This window comes from Hoplias malabaricus, chromosome 2 (assembly GCF_029633855.1).
Source record: "Hoplias malabaricus isolate fHopMal1 chromosome 2, fHopMal1.hap1, whole genome shotgun sequence".
NCBI lineage: Eukaryota > Metazoa > Chordata > Actinopteri > Characiformes > Erythrinidae > Hoplias > Hoplias malabaricus.
The window spans coordinates 61,887,205-61,905,931 of NC_089801.1; the positions used below are offsets into that span (position 1 = coordinate 61,887,205).

The 18,727-nt window shown below is 40.9% G+C and overlaps 1 protein-coding gene across 3 annotated transcripts in view; it reads left to right on the forward strand.

The window, feature by feature from the left end:
* The window catches only part of LOC136686721 (complement C3-like), a 50,545-nt gene extending 42,066 nt beyond the window's left edge, over positions 1-8,479 (forward strand). Inside the window, exons 31-40 of one of the 3 annotated variants that reach the window (XM_066660657.1) lie at positions 6-96; positions 1,694-1,742; positions 1,892-1,982; positions 2,884-2,973; positions 3,564-3,669; positions 4,488-4,580; positions 4,681-4,755; positions 6,628-6,711; positions 6,814-6,949; positions 7,928-8,479. In XM_066660657.1, the coding sequence (XP_066516754.1) occupies positions 6-96; positions 1,694-1,742; positions 1,892-1,982; positions 2,884-2,973; positions 3,564-3,669; positions 4,488-4,580; positions 4,681-4,755; positions 6,628-6,711; positions 6,814-6,949; positions 7,928-8,090 (978 nt within the window). In that variant the 3' untranslated portion in view covers positions 8,091-8,479. Of the gene's footprint in view, positions 1-5; positions 97-1,693; positions 1,743-1,891; positions 1,983-2,883; positions 2,974-3,563; positions 3,670-4,487; positions 4,581-4,680; positions 4,775-6,627; positions 6,712-6,813; positions 6,950-7,927 lie in introns of those variants that run through there. The other 2 variants (XM_066660658.1, XR_010800365.1) reach the window with 2 other exon arrangements.
* Positions 8,480-18,727: the final 10,248 nt, after the last annotated feature.

An 18,727-nucleotide genomic window follows, 5' to 3' on the forward strand; every position in this document is an offset into this window, starting at 1 on the left:
TACAGGTACAGACACTATACTACGCTCAGCCCACGGAGAAAGAGAGTGACTGCAAAATATTTGATCTTATTGTTAAGATGGAGAGACAACAGGAGGGTAAGATTTACTATTACCTCAATGCCTCAGCACATGTTTACATGCAACTTAAAGGGGGCATTTTATGAAATCCCTTGTATCCCTTGTTCAGTACATGTTTACATTAACCCACTGGAGTCTGAGGTCTTTCAGCCATGTCTGAGGTGATGTGACATGCCTTGACATTTTTACAAATTTCACCTACCAAAAAAATGTTTTTTTCCCAAAAAGCTACACATGCTTATATTCAGCACAAACTGAGCAACAGTAATGTGAGAGATGTGTGTGTGTCACTCAACTGTTTTTTGTTAAAATTAATTCTAAACATGGACTTCCCAAAAACCTATTTTCAAAGGTGCTGTTATATAGTGAACAAACACATTGTGATCATTTATGGCGTTTTTAGAGCTCTGAACTCTGTATACAAGGGTGTTGCCTACACACTGGCGTTTACAGCTTTCTAACGTTTTAATTTTTCTTCTATTTTGCTACAAATCTGATGTGACACTGTTTTTCTCAATACCTGTGGCTCACACATTGACTATTCATAAGATTACAAGTTAGAAATCCCCTCCCCACTGTCAAAGATAATGGCCCATTATTGCCCACCCCACCTTGTCAGTGTGACCAACAGCCACAATAAAGTTTATACTACCCTTATGGGTCTGATTTAGCGGGTTCAATTATTATTATTATATCTATTATTACCGCTGCATTTAGCCTATGCTGCATTCAGCCTATGCTGCATTCAAGATTTGACAGAAATGTCACGTTTATGTGCCGCCACCAAGGCCCTGCATTTACAAGTACTTCTATATTTATTTCCGAAATGATTTACTGTTACTGACTATCTGTAGTGTTTCTGCTTCTAAACTGCCTCCACTTTTCAAACACAAAGCCAATATTTCCTCTCATTTTACTCCGTCTTTGGTCATGGAGATTTTTACAAGGGCAGTGGGGCTTTTTGGGTCCAATAAAATATAACATTAACTCTGTTCACTTGGACATTTTAATGGCTGCAAGACACTATGTTTGTAGACCTGGCAACATGCTGTAATGTGATTGGACAAAGGGCAGGATCACAGACAGGACCTTGGAGGAAAGGATCACAGGAGCTCTGCTCCGGACTGGGCATTTCTCAAAGAGAATATACTGCTTCAACAATGCTATTAGAGGCAGCAATGTTAGCTTTGACGGTTTCCTTAATCTATGATCACACGAGTGTGAGAGCACGAAGACTAGGTTAAACGCAGCAAAGCAGACACAATGTGCATGGAGAAATAAGAAAAAACAGAAAAAGAGAAGAAAGAGAACCAAATGAAAATGGCTAAATACCACAGCTTCTGCTTCTCACGGCACTGGAGGTCGGGATGAACAGCGAACAACTCATTATCATTTAAACAAACCGGTACAGAAAGAGTCCATTCTGGACAGGGCTATGTAGACAGGGCGAGAATGCTGCTGTGGGGTTTTGACAAAAGCAGGTCACAGACACTTTATTACGACTCAGAACTGTGTTCCACTGTGAAAAGGGATGTGAATATGATTGTTAAGTATGGATGTGACCTTAATCTATTTGTCTTTTATGGTATATTGTTCATCTCGTCTCATCTCTTAGCTTCATATCCAGCAGCTTCAGAAAGTTATTGGCTCACCATTGAAATCTTGTGAGTAAATCCCTCACGTAAACAACATTCACTGAATACAATTTTGCATTTAAGGCAAGGCACTTATAACACTTTTCATATAGCAATTTTAGTCTGTTAATAACTGTATGTATAAACTTTCTAATTACTTTTTCAATTTTTCTGTGTAGCTATAAGAGTCAAACCCGTGATGCCACGATATCTATTTTGGATATCGGCCTCCTGACAGGATTTTTGGTGGATGAACGTGATCTCACAGATGTAAGGAATCACATGACAGATGCCACAGCATTAAAAACCCAGTAGTAAAATACCAGACTAAACACAGACACACTAATATTCCACATATTGTTCACATTCTCATCTCCATACAGGACCATACAGGAGCTCTGTGTAGTTCTAAAATTACAGACTGTAGTCCATCTGTTGCTCTGCATACTTTGTTAGCCCCCTATCTCCCAGAGTAGGTATGATTTGGGTAATGTGGTGTATCATTCTCAGCGCTGCAGTGACACTGACCTGGTAGTGGTGTGTTGCACTGGTACAAGTGGATCAGACGCACGTCTCTGTTGGAGTTTTTAAAGGGGACATATTAAGCAAAACTTACTTTTTGTGTGTTTTGTATTTCCACTTGGGTCTCTACTGCTCCTATAAACATTCCAAGCACAAAAAAAACCCATCCATCCTCTTTCTGAGAGTCAGTTGAAAGATTTTGGTGTCAGGAATCATGCTTCTACAAGTCATTTGGCTCGCTCCCTTATTTTGACTTCACAATAAGGTAATTTGCATAGTACCACCACTTACCTGCATAAACATGGGATGGATGAGGTGTGGCCAGCAACACCTTATTTGCATAAAAGTGACAGAGCCATTAAATGGCCCATTCTGAAAGGGACTGAAACTGGCAAGAATAGAGCTGGTGAGATCTCTTTATGTGAGAGTAATTTTGTGCAAAGTACATCATGAACATATTTTGTATCGCCCATAGACCTATTCTAACTTGTTTAGAAAGAGGTATAAGATTTAAACCCTCCACTCACTGTCCACTCTGTTAGACAATCCTTCCTCGTTTGTTCACCTTGTACATGTAAAGTCAGAGACAGTAGCTCATCTGTAAAATGAATGAATGAATGACTGACAACTTTCTTTGTGTTCGTAACAGCTGATCACTGGGACAGACAGATATGTTCAGAGATTTGAAATGGACAAACAGCTTTCAGAACGAGGCTCCCTCATCCTCTATCTCAGTAAGGTACTGATGAAGACTCTCAGATTTACATCCATGACTGTTGTCTGTCTGGATCAATGGAGGTCTCGTAGGCACAGTGTGTCACATGTATCCAGCCAGAATGTTTCCCTTTTCTATGTAAACTGGGCGGTTCCTGATTAAACCTCATAAGATTTACTCGTAGTAAACCACGATGAAAGTCTTTGACCAGATTTGATATTCAGAACACGTTTGGACACTTTCAGATTGTAACAACCATAAACTTGAATGTAACTCTACAGTGTCACTAGATAAACAAATAGATACTTTATTGATCCAGGAGGATATTTAGCAGCCGGTAGCAACAAACTCAACATAGTAGACTTCACAATGGAGAGGATGTTTACCATGTCCTTTAACAATAATACATGCAATCTAACATTTAAAACAATATTTCCATTTGGTTTACGTGTTAGATTTGAACATTATTGGACAAGTGCATATTTTATGGCAAACCCAACCACACCAGGTTCAAGTATTAACCATTTCATATCAATAACATATTTAGCTGTGGTCACTTTTAATTATGATCAACATGCTTTTGTTTGTTAAACTGCTTCATTGCTCCTCATCAGGTTTCTCGAGGGGAGGTCAACAAGATCTCATTCAGAATGCATAAGATCTATGATGTGTCTATGCTTCAACCTGGTGCCATCACCGTGTATGAGTACTACTCCCCAGGTGGGTTAAGAATAAACAAATGGTCAAGTCTACATGAGTCACCCAGTAATCAAATTCCTATATACGTATTTCATTATTAACACAGATGTTTTCTGTATAAAAATTAATAAAGAATTTATTAAGTTCCCCAAAATGGGCGCATTTGTCATTCCATGAATATAGCAATGACAATAGTGTTCAGTGTTTACTCGACCTGGGGGATCTTTCTTCATCCAGTTCTGTTTAGGCCACATGCAGAGAAATTAGAGTAAGGGTAGACATGCTCCAAAATTCCAGAGCTAAAGGTCTTTTTATTAAATTATTTGAGATATAATAATAGGTTGCACGGTGGCACAGCAGGTAGTGTCGCAGTCACACAGCATAAAGGGCCTGGAGGTTGTGGGTTTGATTCCCGTCTGTGAGGAGTTGGTGTGTTCTCCCCGTGTCCGCGTGGGTTTCCTCCGGGTGCTCCGGTTTCCTCCCACAGCCCAAAAACACAGGTGGTAGGTGGATTGGCAACTCAAAAGTGTCCGTAGGTGAGTGTGTGAGTGAATGTGTGTGTGTCTGTCTGTGTTGCCCTGTGAAGGACTGGCGCCCCATCCAGGGTGTATTCCTGCCATGTGCCCAATGATTCCAGGTAGGCTCTGGACCCACCGCGACCCTGAACTGGGTAAGGGTTACAGATCATGAATGAATGAATGAATGAATAATAGGTTGTAGATTTGCTGTGAATTAAGCACATGATGCCTCACGTGACCATAATCAGATAAATAGTGAAATCTGTGAAATTGTATTAATTATGTCTGTGTAAACAAACCCAAAGCTATGTGTTTTCTCAGAGGAACGATGTGTGAAGTTCTACCACCCTCAGAAGAAGAATGGAGCACTGACGAGACTTTGTGATAAAGATGGCCTGTGCTATTGTGCTGAAGGTAAGAACATATTACAGCTAACAATATGCAAGCAAGTTGAATATATATCATGAGACATTTTCCTAAAGCCAGAGGCTAAACACTAAAAGTCTTTTAACAGAAAATTGCAGTCTGCAAAAGAAAAGGAAATTCGAAGAGAAGGATCGTGAAAAGAAGGCCTGTGACATGAATTACGGTAATATAAGGATTCAATGGTGAGACGAACACAGAGTAAAACAACGTTTTTTTTTTTGGGATAAGCCAGATGCAAAAAAAACAAAAAAAAAAAAACATGCAAACATGCAAAGTCAAAGACACAAGTAAACAAACATGCATAGAATCCCAAGGGCATTACCAAATACAAAGTCCAAGTCCAATAACAAGAATACATACAACCATAAACTGCTCAGGGTAACAAACAAACAGTATATATAGTCTAAAAACAGATATTAGCATTCCTGTGACAGTGTCTTAGAAAGCATGTCTACAGCCCCCGACAGGGCTGTGTGTTAAGCCCCATACCATACTCACGCTACACATGACTGTTCACCCTCCTACCCCAACAATTCCATAATTTAATTCATAGATGACACCACAGTGTTCAGTCTCATCAGCAATTGTGGTCAGTGGTCAGCAATTGTTTGTTGAATTACTCATGTGACCAGTTTAATGTGGATTATTGGATTATTTCAGTATAAGTAGCCAGTGTTGCACTGCTGTTGAATTTAACACACAGCTCTGCCCAGAGAAATTTGACATCTATGGAGACAATACAGGTTTTTGGTTTATTAGTTGAGAGTGATGATTCGCAGGTTGGTTAACTATAAAGACCCATACTTTTTTGCCACATTTTAAAACCAGCTTTGAGAAGGGAGTCCAACAAATAACGTGCTGTTCCTTAACCTGTGCAGGTGCTCTCCGTGTTTGGCTCCTGTTTTGGACACTGGAGCGAATTTTTAAGCCTTCATTTATCCAAGCATCATCCCAGTAATATTAAGCTATGTTATATTTGATACACCTTAACTGGCGCAAAGGTGTGTATGCCAATATGAGGTAAACGCAGTGCCAGAGCGTGAAGTACATAAATAAGGATTTTCTTTTCTAATCATGTATGTGTGAGGAACAACCTTTGTTTCCAGATGTTTTCCTTGAGCGTATGGATTTGTTAAATCAAACTCACACTTGATTTAACATAATGAAGTATTTATTAACCGAGGAAAATTAGGAACTGGATAATAACCTCAAATAATACTGTACTGTAATGAGGAGAAATTTGAAAAGGGTTAAACCAACACATTAACACAACGACTGTCAAATTTACTGGAATGGGATTTGTTTCTATTCCTACTAATAGGGGTTTTGGGCAAATAATAATCTAAAACTTCACTATAAGTGCACTCTTGTACAAAAACAAATAGTTGCATTTCATTAAATTTTTTATAAATATATTGAAAACAAAAGGTGCCGATTTTAATGCAGTTCAGTAAAATGTTGATTTCTGCTCAGAACCTTTTGTTTTTCTGTAGAATTTTAAGGCTTTTTACTGATTCCTTGATGCGAGTTGTTCCTTATATGGTGGCCATTTGAAATTGAGTGGAGAAAACCTGCACGCCCACCCAATTAGCAAACATTTGGTACTCACTCACACACTCATTCTACTAAAAAATCTGGTATTTAAGCAGCATTTATGAATCTGGCAGGAAGTATTCGGGAATGTCAGTTTCCTTGTAAATAACGAGCAGTTTGCTCATGTTTTTTACGAAGACCTCATGAATGAGGCCCATAATGTCTGTGTATGATATATTTATACATAGTCATATTCACAATATGGAACTGGGAGGTCACTGGTTTGAATCCCAGGACCTGCAGGGGGGTCATTTGAAGCAACAGCACTTTCTCCTCCCTCAACATACATGTGTGAAGTGGCCTTGAGTAAGGCACCTAACTCACAGCAGCTCCCTGTCCACAGTTCTGTTTGTGTGAATAAAATATCTGCATTTCTTCTTCTTAGTAATGTTTGTTATAAGTGTAAGAACTAATCAAATGTAATTTGTTCTCTTTTTGTCAGTTTATAAAGTCAAAGTTGTGAAGACTGACTTAAGTCCAAATACTGACTACTACACCATGAAGATCGAACAGGTCCTGAAAAAAGGTACAACTTCTGTTGGTTTGTTTACTGTTCTGTCATTCTGTCAAAAAAGTGTCTTTCAAACTGGATTATGTCAGAGGCTAATGTGAATGTTGTGTTTTGCAGGCACTGATGCAGTTGTGGAAGGACAAGAGAGGAGCTTTATGGGCCATTCTAACTGCAGAGAGTCATTTGCATTTGAGGATGGAAAGTCGTACCTCATCATGGGACAGAGTGCTGTACTACCCAAGAAAGGCGGAAGGTAGTGTGTGTGTGTGTGTGTGTGTGAGTGAGTGAATGTCTTGTGTTTGTATGTGCGTGGATGAATTTCTTAAAGGAGCCCTGTCATATTTTCATTCATTCATTCATTCATTATCTGTAACGGCTTATCCAATTAAGGGTCGCGGTGGGTCCAGAGCCTACCTGGAATCATTGGGCGCAAGACGGGAATACACCCTGGAGGGGGCGCCAGTCCTTCATAGGGCAACACAGACACACACACATTCACTCATACACACAGACACTTTTGAGTCGCCAATCCACCTACTAACGTGTGTTTTTGGACTGTGGGAGAAAACCGGAGCACCCGGAGGAAACCCACCCGGACACGGGGAGAACACAAACTCCTCACAGACAGTCACTCGGAGCGGGAATCGAACCCACAACCTCCAGGTCCCTGGAGCTGTGTGACTGCGACACTACCTGCTGCACCACCGTGCCGCCCTCCTGTCATATTTTTAATTTAAAAATCATATTATACCTCTTTTTAAACAAGTTAGAATAGGTCTATGGGCAATACAAAACATGTTCATGAAGATATTTACACAAAATCACTCTCATATTAAGAGATCTCACCAGCTCTATTCTTGCCAGTTTGTCTTTTTCAGAATGAGCCATTTAAGGGCTCTGTCACTTTTATGCAAATAAGCTGTTGCTGGCCCCACCCACTCCATGTTTATGCAGGTGAGTGGTGGTGCCAGTGTGGTTCTATGCAAATTTCCTTATTGTGATATCACAATAAGGGAGCGAGCCAAACGACACGTAGAAGCATAGTATTCCTGACGCCAAAAAATCTTTCAACTGACTCGCAGAAAGAGGATGGATTGTATTTTTCACGCTTGGAGTGTTTATAAGAACACAGAGTTCCAAGTGGAAATACAAAACACACAAAAAGTTAGTTTTGCTTTGTAAACATGTTGTTTATAATGTGTTTGAGACCTTGTTGTTTTATCTGTGCCAGACCGCAGTACATCCTGGGCGAGAAGACGTGGATCGAATACTGGCCCACAAGCATGGAAGGTCAAACTCAGGAATACAAAGAGAAATATGTGGGCATCACTGGACTTGCTGTGAATCTCATGATCTATGGATGCTTTACATCTTCAGAGACTGACACTAATTAATCTTCTCTACTGAATATTCAGCTTGTTTCTACATTTACCCTCACGGTGACTCCAAATTAATGTTAAATTTAAGTTTTCCTATTGATTCAAGAGGAACATTTAATCCCAAAGGTAAAAGACTCTGAGCTGTCTTATGTAAAGCAGGTTGTTAAACCATTAAATAAAATGTCCAAAAACCATGTCTTCACTGAATATTTTTAAGTTAAATATCATCATTTACAGGAACTAAAAAGTATGTTTTATATTTTTATTTAATAGAATATCATCATGAACCATCATTGCCAACGGTCCTATAAACTACAGAATTGTCCTGTATTTGGACACTGAAAGACATCTTCCATATTGAACCGATACAAGACTCATTCTGTGATATTTTTTGAGGTTTGAATTAAAGTGAACGTCTATGATTGGGCAGTTGCAGTTTTCTCTGGTTGTTTACATTCAGAAGACAAGTTTAACATGTCTGTATGTTACCACAAACTCATTTGTTACTCGAGTTGTTCAGTTAATTAGCACTGTCAATAATGCGGTTAGCCATCTCCCGAATTTGGAGACATTTCCACATTAAGTGATCCAAAACAGCAAAAATAGGTCAATATTACCCACCTATGGAGCAGGAATAGGGCAATATCCTCACCTCAGTTCATGCTTTTCAATGTTTGGAGTTGTCTGTGTTGTCTAAAATTTCTCCAGATGCCTTTTCTTTTCTATTTTGTAAACTCATCAGATCAGTTTCCAGCACAAACCGACTGGAGAGCAGCAAGTGGTGAGGAAACATCTTCAGAATTTTATAAAAAGTGTTTTTGATTGCAATCAAGAACTTTACTTTTAAGACGATGATTTGTTTGAGACAGAAATACGCTGCTCTTCCACAGCTGGATGTAGGGGCAGATATTCCATGCTTCTCATTGGCCGTCAGTCAGTTTTGACGGAAGCACGCAATGACAATGATTTTTGACACCAGTCACTTATATTAAGCCAATCAGCAGCCAGAGTTCACTGTCCATCATTTAGCACTGCAGTAGGTGGGAATACGTGATGTCTTTACATCAGTTTTTACAGAAGCTGGAAATAATTAATGATATCACTATTTTGAATTCCATTTATAGGAAAATATCTATTGATTTGTAGAGTCCAGGACTTCTCAACCACAGGCAGATGGTGGAAAGAATACTTTGAGGATATTCTCAATTCCACCAGCACGCCTTATACAGAGGAAGCAGAGTTTGGGGGTCCCTGGGATCCATGGGTACTGGGCTCTTTGCTATGAGCCATCCAGACCTTATAAAAAAAAAAGCAGGAGTCTGGTTCATATGACTGGCAGTAAGGGTTTCTGGGTTTCTGTACTCGGACTGCATTCCCCGTGACCCAGACCCGGATGAGTGGCGGACAATGGATGGATGTATAAACGGAGTTGTGTATATATTTATGAATACATTCATTCATTCATTCATTGTCTGTAACTGCTTATCCAATTCAGGGTCATGGTGGGTCCGGAGCCTACCCGGAATCACTGGGCGCAAGGCAGGAACACACCCTGGAAGGGTGCCAGTAATTCACAGGGCGACACACACTCACACCTACAGACACCTACCAATCCACCTACCAACGTGTGTTCTTGGACCATGGAAAACAGAGCACCTGGAGGAAATCCGTGCGGACACGGGGAGAACACTTTATCAATACAGTATTCCTGGATATGTAATAATAATAATCATTATTATTATTAGCACACACACTATCAATTAAACTCAACTCATCAACTACAACAAAGTAGGGTTTCTTTTCCTGCTGCTCCTGATTAGTTGGCTTTTCCCGCCCTTTCTGGTTGCTCAGACAGAACGAGTGGGAATTATGATTCATCCTTCTGAATCGAATCTTTGAAGTGTTAAACTGATTCATAAGCAGTGAACTGACACAATGGCATTTCATTTGATTCCTAGAGGAGATAGACTTTTTAAAATTAATTCTTTAATGAAATGGTAGGAATATCATGCTTTATTTAATGTTCTTTTTAGCATTGGTACATTTATAATAACAACGCTGAAATAGGCTCCAGTTTTTCTCAGCCACATTGCATGATTTAAATGACATCAGATTTATGATTTTAAAATATGGGAAATTATTTTTTGGAAATTCACTAGTGATTCGTAAGATTCAGGCAGATATCCTTGTGAATCTCTTCGCCGGTTTGAATACATGAACCTATGAAAGTTCCTATGAAATACTTGTTCAGGAAACATCAAACAAAAAAAATGTTAGAATTTATGTTTGAATATTATGTAAAAATATTAAACATTAAAAAGCACCTAAATATGAATATTTTACTGTGGTGACACATCGAGCTGTCAGTCAAAAAAGGCCTGAAAAGAGTTCCCAAAAAAAAAATCATTACACATGAATGTTTTGATGTTAGAAGGCTCATGGTCACTCATGGTCACGCTCCCACAGTTCCCCATAGTCCAGTCCACAGTCTATAAATGAGACTGAGTGGCCTGCTGCGCTACTGAAGCAGGTAATACTGTTCTTGTTATTATAAATGTCTCTAAAATGTATATACACGTGGAGATGATGACGTGTCAGCACGCTGGCATTATCACAGTTTCCTTGGGTGTCTAGAAAGACGCTATATTTATTCATGATCTGTAACCACATCCAATTCAGGGTCGCAGTGGGTCTGGAGCCTTCCTGGAATTATTGGGCGCAAGGCCTTCACAGGGTGATACAAACTCACTGAAACATTCCCTCACACACTCACACTTTTGTGTCTCCAATACACATACCAATGTGTGTTTTTGGACTGTGGGAGGAAACCAGAGCACCCGGAGGAATCCCATGCGGACACAGGGAGAACACACCAAACTCCTCACAGGCAGTCAACCGGAGCAGGAATCGAACCCACAACCTCCAGGTCCCTGGAGCTGTGTGACTGCGACACTACCTGCTACTCTCTCTCTCTGCCTCGGGTGAATTAGGGTTAAATCCAGAATCTCTGACACATTCAGGACAGTAGATGTCAGTGTAGCAGCTTTTTTATTCATTCTTAGTGCAACTGGAAAATATTTTTTAAAGAAACACCATTGTGTCCAGATGTTTGTAGACACCCCTCTGTTCTCACAAAGTTTTAACAGTCTCTATAGGAAAGCCTGTAAAGCCTAAGGTTACAAAATCGGGGCTTGAGTGATATATACACACCCACCACCCCTCCCAGTCTCAGCCTGTGGAGCAGTGGAGGGAGATCCAGTCGCTATGTGTGGGGTGAGCTGGAGTGGAGTTTATTATCCAGAACTAATCTTCCAGCACCTGACCTCACTAATGTTTATATGGCTGAATGCCATCAAATCCTCACCGCAGTGTTCCATTAACTGGTGGCAGTGCTTTCCAGCAGCTGCAGTAACAGGGGTCACATTCGCGCTTAATAGCCTTCATTTCAGGAGAACCCTTTGACCAGAGTACAGAGGTGTGAGGTCAGTACACTCAGGTGTTCTCGGCTGGCAGGGCCTGAAGTTGCCAGTAGAGGTCAGTAGAGGGCTGACACTGATGTTATAAGTGAGGGTGGTGATGTGTGTAATGGTGAAGTGACTGTAGGTGATCTCTCTGTGGAGGAGTGAGTTCTAATGTAAACTGGGTTTACTGTGGTTTCAGTCTCGGCCGAGGAGGCCAGTACGAAAACAAACCAGCCCCCAGACAGAAGACCCTCCGCAGGACAACTGCAGCTACGGAGAGGAGAGGTAGGCTTCAGCTAAAAGATTAAAGTTATGTATTATATTATTAACTTTTATAATCATTGATGTTGTTTTGTTGTTGTTAATAGAAATACTAATATTAGTAATAGAAGTAGAGAAATAATATTCCTGTGAATATTAATGTTAAAATACATATATATTTTTTTTAAATGAAGATACCATATTATTAATAAAATGTGATTTATATTCAAAATAAATCATAAATAAAAAGAAAAATTTATCAAAATATGTTAATTCATTCATTATCTGTAACCCTTATCCAGTTCAGGGTCCCGGTGGGTCCAGAGCCTATCTGGAATCATTGGGCGCAAAGCTGGAATACACCCTGGAGGGGGCGCCAGTCCTTCACAGGGCAACACAGACACACACACCTACGGACACTTTTGAGTCGCCAGTCCACCTACCAACGTGTGAAACCGGAGCACCCGGAGGAAAACCACGCAGACACGGGGAGAACACACCAACTCCTCACAGACAGTCACCCGGAGCGGGAATCGTCCCTGGAGCTGTGTGACTGCGACACTACCTGCTGCGCCACCGTGCCACCCCATCAAAATATGTGTTATCTTTAAATATGTATTCATGTTATTATTTATATTGTAATAATTATTAATTATTATAATTATACTTTATTATATGCGATTGCGCGGATAACCTGCTGCGGTCGCGTCTGTTGCACACACCTGAGTGTACAGACGGAAGCCAATTTTGCTGCAATGTATAACTTTGTACGTGACAATAAAGATCCTATCCTATAATAATAATAGACCTCTAGTTTTTACCATTGTTTCTATACAGAAATTTTACACAGAACTCTAAATACCAGGATCAGTATCAGTGTATCTGTCACTGCAGAGAGAAATATATATAGAAAAAAATTATGTCAGCGGTCACTAAAAACAGGTGAACAGAAATTCACAGGACTCAAGTATAACAGTAGTGTGTGTATGTGTGTGCAGTCAGATGGAATCAGGTTCCAGTGCCGGGGACTTCCAGGATGACCCTGATCTGCCGGAGGTGCCTGACCTGGAGGAGATGGATCTTCTGGGGGAGATCTTCGACACACTGAGCTCTCAGAGCTCCAGAGAACCAGGACTACTCTACAGCACACGCAGTCTGGACCTGTTCAACTCTGCACTGACTACATCACCAGAGTGAGAACACACACTCTCTCGCTCTATCTCTCTTTATTGTGCTCTCTCACACAAACACACATATATATGTACAGTCACCCGCTCACTCTCCCTCTTACATATGGTTTTTCACCCTTCACTTACACACTCTGTTTCTCTACTCTCTCTCTCTCTCTCCTCTTTCATTTTCCCCACTCTTCTCTCTCTCCCCTTCTCTCTCTTTTCACACTGCGTTGTTCCACTCACCCACAGAACCTGTTCTTATCTCTGATGCCTTATCTCTGTTTTCCAGAGGAGCTTGGCCATGCCCAGTCAGGAGAGTTTGAACCTTTCCATCTGCAACAGCGGCAGCCTCATGAGCTGGGAGGACGGGCCAGAGTTGGAAGGGGAGGGGCCTGAGGACAGCATCAACCAATCAGAAAGGAAGGAGCCTTCAGGGGAGAGAATGTGTGTGGATCTGGGAAGGCTGGTGGACAATTTCACTGATCTAGGTGCAGAGCTTAAAGAGGAACTTAGCGACCTTCGGCTGTTAGATGGAAAGTGGGTGGAGTCAATTAAGCAGTGCAGTGCCGAGGAGAGGCATAGAACCAAGGAAATCAGTGATGACAAACAACAGAACCATTTTGAAGAGAAGGAAAACCTAGAGGTTCCAGCACAGATGGAGAAAGAACTTGAAGAACCTGAGGCATCCTTAGAACCACAAGGAGAACCTGAAACATCTGGGGCATCTTTAGAAGAACAAAGACCAGAACCTGCCCCTCATTAAAGTGTCTGAACTGAAGAAGAGGTTTGAGCAGTGACCCGGAATGGAGCCAGCACGAAGCCAGTTCTGGACACTCTGATCTCACAGCTGTGGCTGGAGTGTGATCTCAAAGACCAGACCTGAAACATCTGAGGATTTTTACTTTATCAGATTCTTAGGTCCACTTCTCTTATAGCTCCACCGGCTGACCGCTTGATCAGGGACTTCTACCACATACAAGACAGGGCAAAAGTCCAATGCCCATTTATGGAAATTCCAGTCAAAACAGCCTTTAAAGCAGGACATATATATATCCCCCTTCTCCAAATGAACACAGTTACACCTGTCTAAACAGCCCTATTCAAAACGCCTGCTTTCAGCACTTGTTGTTTAAATGTTCACCCCAACCCTGAGCGCACAACAGTGAGGAGCAGAAGCTCTGGTTTTTTAGCTGTTTTCACTCTGTTCTCTTTCTTCTCCGCTCCTGTTTTCTCAGTTTTTACTCAGTGCTCTTATTTCTCTGCACTCCTTGTGCCTGTTTTGATGCGCTTAACCTCATCTTTGCACTCTCACATAAACACAGGTCCAGCGCTGTGATTGGACAGACCGAGATGCGGGAGCAGGGCAATTTTAAAGTCTCTGCACTTGAACCCAGAAATGGAGCAGAATCTGAATGGCTCGTTAAATTCTATGTTTAGGGGATTAAATGGGATTTATGAGACTTAGGATTTAGGAGCCGATCACAGACAACTGATTGGTTAGTCTTGTTTTACAGTGTGTATGTAGGTGGGATACAGTTCAAACACATAAATGTGTACATGAATTGAACAATTTGTTTTTTATAAGATGCTCCCCTTATGTACAAGGGGTCATAAGCCTTGAGTCTTTCAGTTTCCCCCTCCTTAAGCATGGGTTATCCTCAGAAGGGAGCCTTTAAGAAGTATGACTTGTAATTAAAGGAACACTATGTTGTATTTTTACCTTAAAATTACAGCTTCTGAATCATTGTGATGCTCCACTGAGCTGACATAGGGAGAACAGAGCCTCTGTCGATGCCAATCTGGACTATGCACTGCAGAAACTGCACTATGGAACTTTGGAAGAAGGTAGAAATAGGAACACTAAGTTCCTTTTTAAAGGACCACTAGGTAAGATTGGGTATTTTTACTCCTTGTCTCCCCCTACATCTTACAGTTGTCAAGTGTAATTCACTTTTACAGCACTGTCCTGAAATTAAGTCAGAGGGAGGCCGTGGTTTCCTACCCTTCCCCAAAAGCTACAAAGTGCAGTTTCTGAAGTACTGTGCCCAGAGTAGCAGCAACAGAGGCTCTTTTCTCCCTATTACAGCTCAGTGAAACATCACAATGATTTCAACACTGTAATTGTAAGATGGAAATACTGCCTAGTGTTGCTTTAACGGGTGTTTTGACTAGAATTTGCATGGGAGTAAATGGAGGGTGGTCTCTGATGTGGCACAGTAGCGCAGGGCCACTTTATAAATGTAGGGTTACAGACAGTAGCCCTTCTGCCCTCCCTATGCATGAGTAGATGAGCTAGCGTCTCCACCTGTACACAACAGGGTGGAGCTACGAGGGAGGGATTTCTGATAAAGTGGCCACTAAGTGTATACGTGTCCGCATCATTTCCTAAAAGCTTGGAGCTGTTAATATGTTACTGATTAGGGCCAGTTCAGTGTGATACTCAGTCAGTCTCTGTTTAGGAGCCGTTGGGCACACAGGCGCTCCGTGGGACTGACCTCACTGGGCGTTCACTGTATTAAGGAGTGGATGTATGCCTTTGTTCATTTTTAAAATAAAAGCCTATTTCTATATAACTCCGGTCTTATGTCGTGTTATTTCACTGACATTGATAAATTAGCCAACGGCACTGGGCCTTGCCCTGGGCAGCAGGGTGGGCAAAGAAAGTAGGACAGTAAACATTGACTCAACCCTCAGCCAAACCTATGGATCGATGTGCTGTTCACAACCAGAACCTGCAACTTACCCGTGGCATTTACAACTATTAGAAACTGAAATCACAAAAATTAGATCTTGCTTAAAGTCACAAGGATTTATTAATGGGCAGCCAATCAGAACAAAGCTTATTTACATATTGTCACAAGAGGTTTTGTAGGGTCTGGTTTTACTCCTTTGTGGATCTTAAAGACGTTGTTAGTATTAATGGGTTTGTTAGGGGCAGTGCATGCCATAATTAATAACACATTTAAAGTTAGATTCTACAGCGTGAGAGATTCCTGCTGGTGTACTGTGGTCATGGAGGGGGTCTGTACGCCACGTTATACACAAACCATTAGTGTAATATTGCAATAGTACCACAGTATGTTTTGATGTTTTAAAGAGGACAGACGAATATTCATTTATCAATGTTCTACAAGCTAAAATAGTTCAAATCTCCCGTATCATCACTATCCAGGAAAACATCTCCAAAAATTCTCCAAAACTTTACAGAAGAACTTAACTTTCAATGGAACTCAATGTAAAAAAATTTCATTCTACATAATTTTGGAGCATTTCTATTGCCACTGAAGGTTAAAGACATCTGCTGAGTTTAAATGATGCAGTAAACAAAAGCTATGTTTATAACTGGAGAGTGAAGATCCAGTATTCGATCAGGAACTCTGGGTCTGTTCAGTATTCAATGTTGTGTTACACATTTGAACACCACCCCTGGGTTTGCACCAGTTTTGATGGGAACCGAAGCTGTGTCCCGTCACAGAGCTGCTGTCTGTTTTAACCTAGACAGCACCAGAGCCACTGATAAATGGACAGAGCCATGCTTTATCCACTGTTTACAGAGGGGTCAGATCTTTTGAGATCACTCCTCGAGTCGCACTGACCACAGCAGCAGAAATTACAGACTGAGCATTTCCCTGCTTTTATTTCCACCGTTACAACGGTAACTTTTTCATTTCTGTGCTCTTTCTTGAGCTTTTCTTTAGCTTGACATGCCCACAGATCATGGTTCAAGAACGTACTATTCTTCGGCTCCAGCTGGGAACGAATCTTTCATTATCTGGAACCTGTTTACATTGATGGAAATGCACAGAAAGATTCAAAATTTGGTTCACATAGGAGAACCAGACTCATTCCATATTGGTGGAAAAAGGCAGTCAGTCTCTCCTCTGCCGTCCTTGCTAAGTTGTTTGTGTGTTTGTGTGTGTGTGTATGGTGGAGTATACTTGAAGAGATTCAATCAGTGCAATTATTTTGCAATATTGGCACTCTTAGAACATCTCTTAGCCAATCAAAATGCAGAGTCAGGACAAACTGTGATAATCAATAAAGCACAATCCAGTTCCACTCTCCAAAATAAATAAGATTGAGAATGAGAAGTGGGAAAAAACAATGAGTTTCAAGTTACAGTTCATCATTCTTTAATTGTCAGTTATTACATATCACAAAATATCACATCTTAATTTGACTCACTGATAAATAACAAAACTTCCTTCAGATAAAGCAAAGGTACAGAGTCTGATTCCAGATCAGTCTAATGCTTCGAGGTCTGGGTGATATCAGTGCAGGTTCAGGAGGGAGTGAAGACCTTCTATTTCTTCTGGAGTGTGGGAAATAATGCAGAAAAATAATAGACCAAGACGGTTTAATTGGACGTAGATGCTGTTGTAGAATTTTTAGTGTTCACACCATTAGCAAATATCAATACCATGGTCCAGAGCAGATCTCAAATCTTTTTTCTTTGGCAGATGCTGAGGTGAGGACAAGTCTGTTTAAATTTATAGCTTGTAATTTCCTCTTATCCTCAGTGTCATCCTCTTCTTTATCTTCGATATGGCACTACAAGACTAATGTTGCTAGCAGGTTATAATTGTTCCTCACACGCTAGCCTAGTGTCCTGCAAACCCCATGCGTATATCATCACACATTCACAATGTCGAAGACTGATAACGTGGTTTCTGACACTTTGACACACAATAATTTTCAAAAAATATCTAAATGACTGGTAGATTTTAAACTATGTGGCTACCACTGTTGTATTTTATTATCTATTAAACATGCTAACATTCACTGGTCTTCTTTTATAGATTAAAACATGTACAACTTTAAAAATGCACAAAAATATAATTATTAGAGAGCGCTATAGGCAATGCAAATTTGATTTTATTTCAAATCAAATTTGCACACTCACCTCATCTCAGAAGGGTGTGTTTGTAACAGGACAGTGTTTGGCTCAAGGTAGTTCACCCTTCACCTTTATGTTTACGGCATGTATAAGACACTCTTTTATCATGTTACAGGTGTTGGAGTCTTGCCCGAGGACTACTGAAGTAGCTTGGATCAATATTTCCTGCCAAACAAAGGGTCAGATGAGTCTCTCCTCTTTGGGCAGGGGTATAGTGAGCACCGGTCTCTCTGGCTGGTCGCTCTCGGCCTGTTTCCGCTCCTCAGCGCTGGGACGGTACGTCCCCTCTGTCCCCCGTCTCTTATGGAGGATGCAGGACATCACCAAAACGAGCAGAGCCAGCAACCAGGAGACAGACACCAGCAGACCCCAACCTTCCCCATCCTGCAGCTTGAGTACAGCCATGTCCTCTAACACACACACATACATACACAAGAATTAGTTCACTAAACACTATGCATTTGGCGAGTACAGTGAAATGCAAAGGTTTAAAACACAGTTTACAATGTGAAAACAAGTGAACACATTCTTTATCTATGAGAATTTGATCACTGCCCACAACAAATAGGTGGCAGTGGAGCAGTGGGACTCCGTTCTCCTGTTCCCAGTGAACACCTTGTGGATTTAAGGTGGAAAAGAGTAAAGACCGAGAGTAAAGAGAGCAGTGTCTTGTCTTTAAGTAAATATTGTCAGTGTAAGCTTCTTGTGTGTTGTCCTCTTAAAGGATTACATTAACGACATGCATTCTCTCAGCTCCACTGAGCACCCAGGAGTGCTTTGTAGTTCCACAGTTACTCTATACTCTGTTTACCCCATTTACTCAGGTCTTTAATGGTCAGGACCCTCACAGAGCAGGTA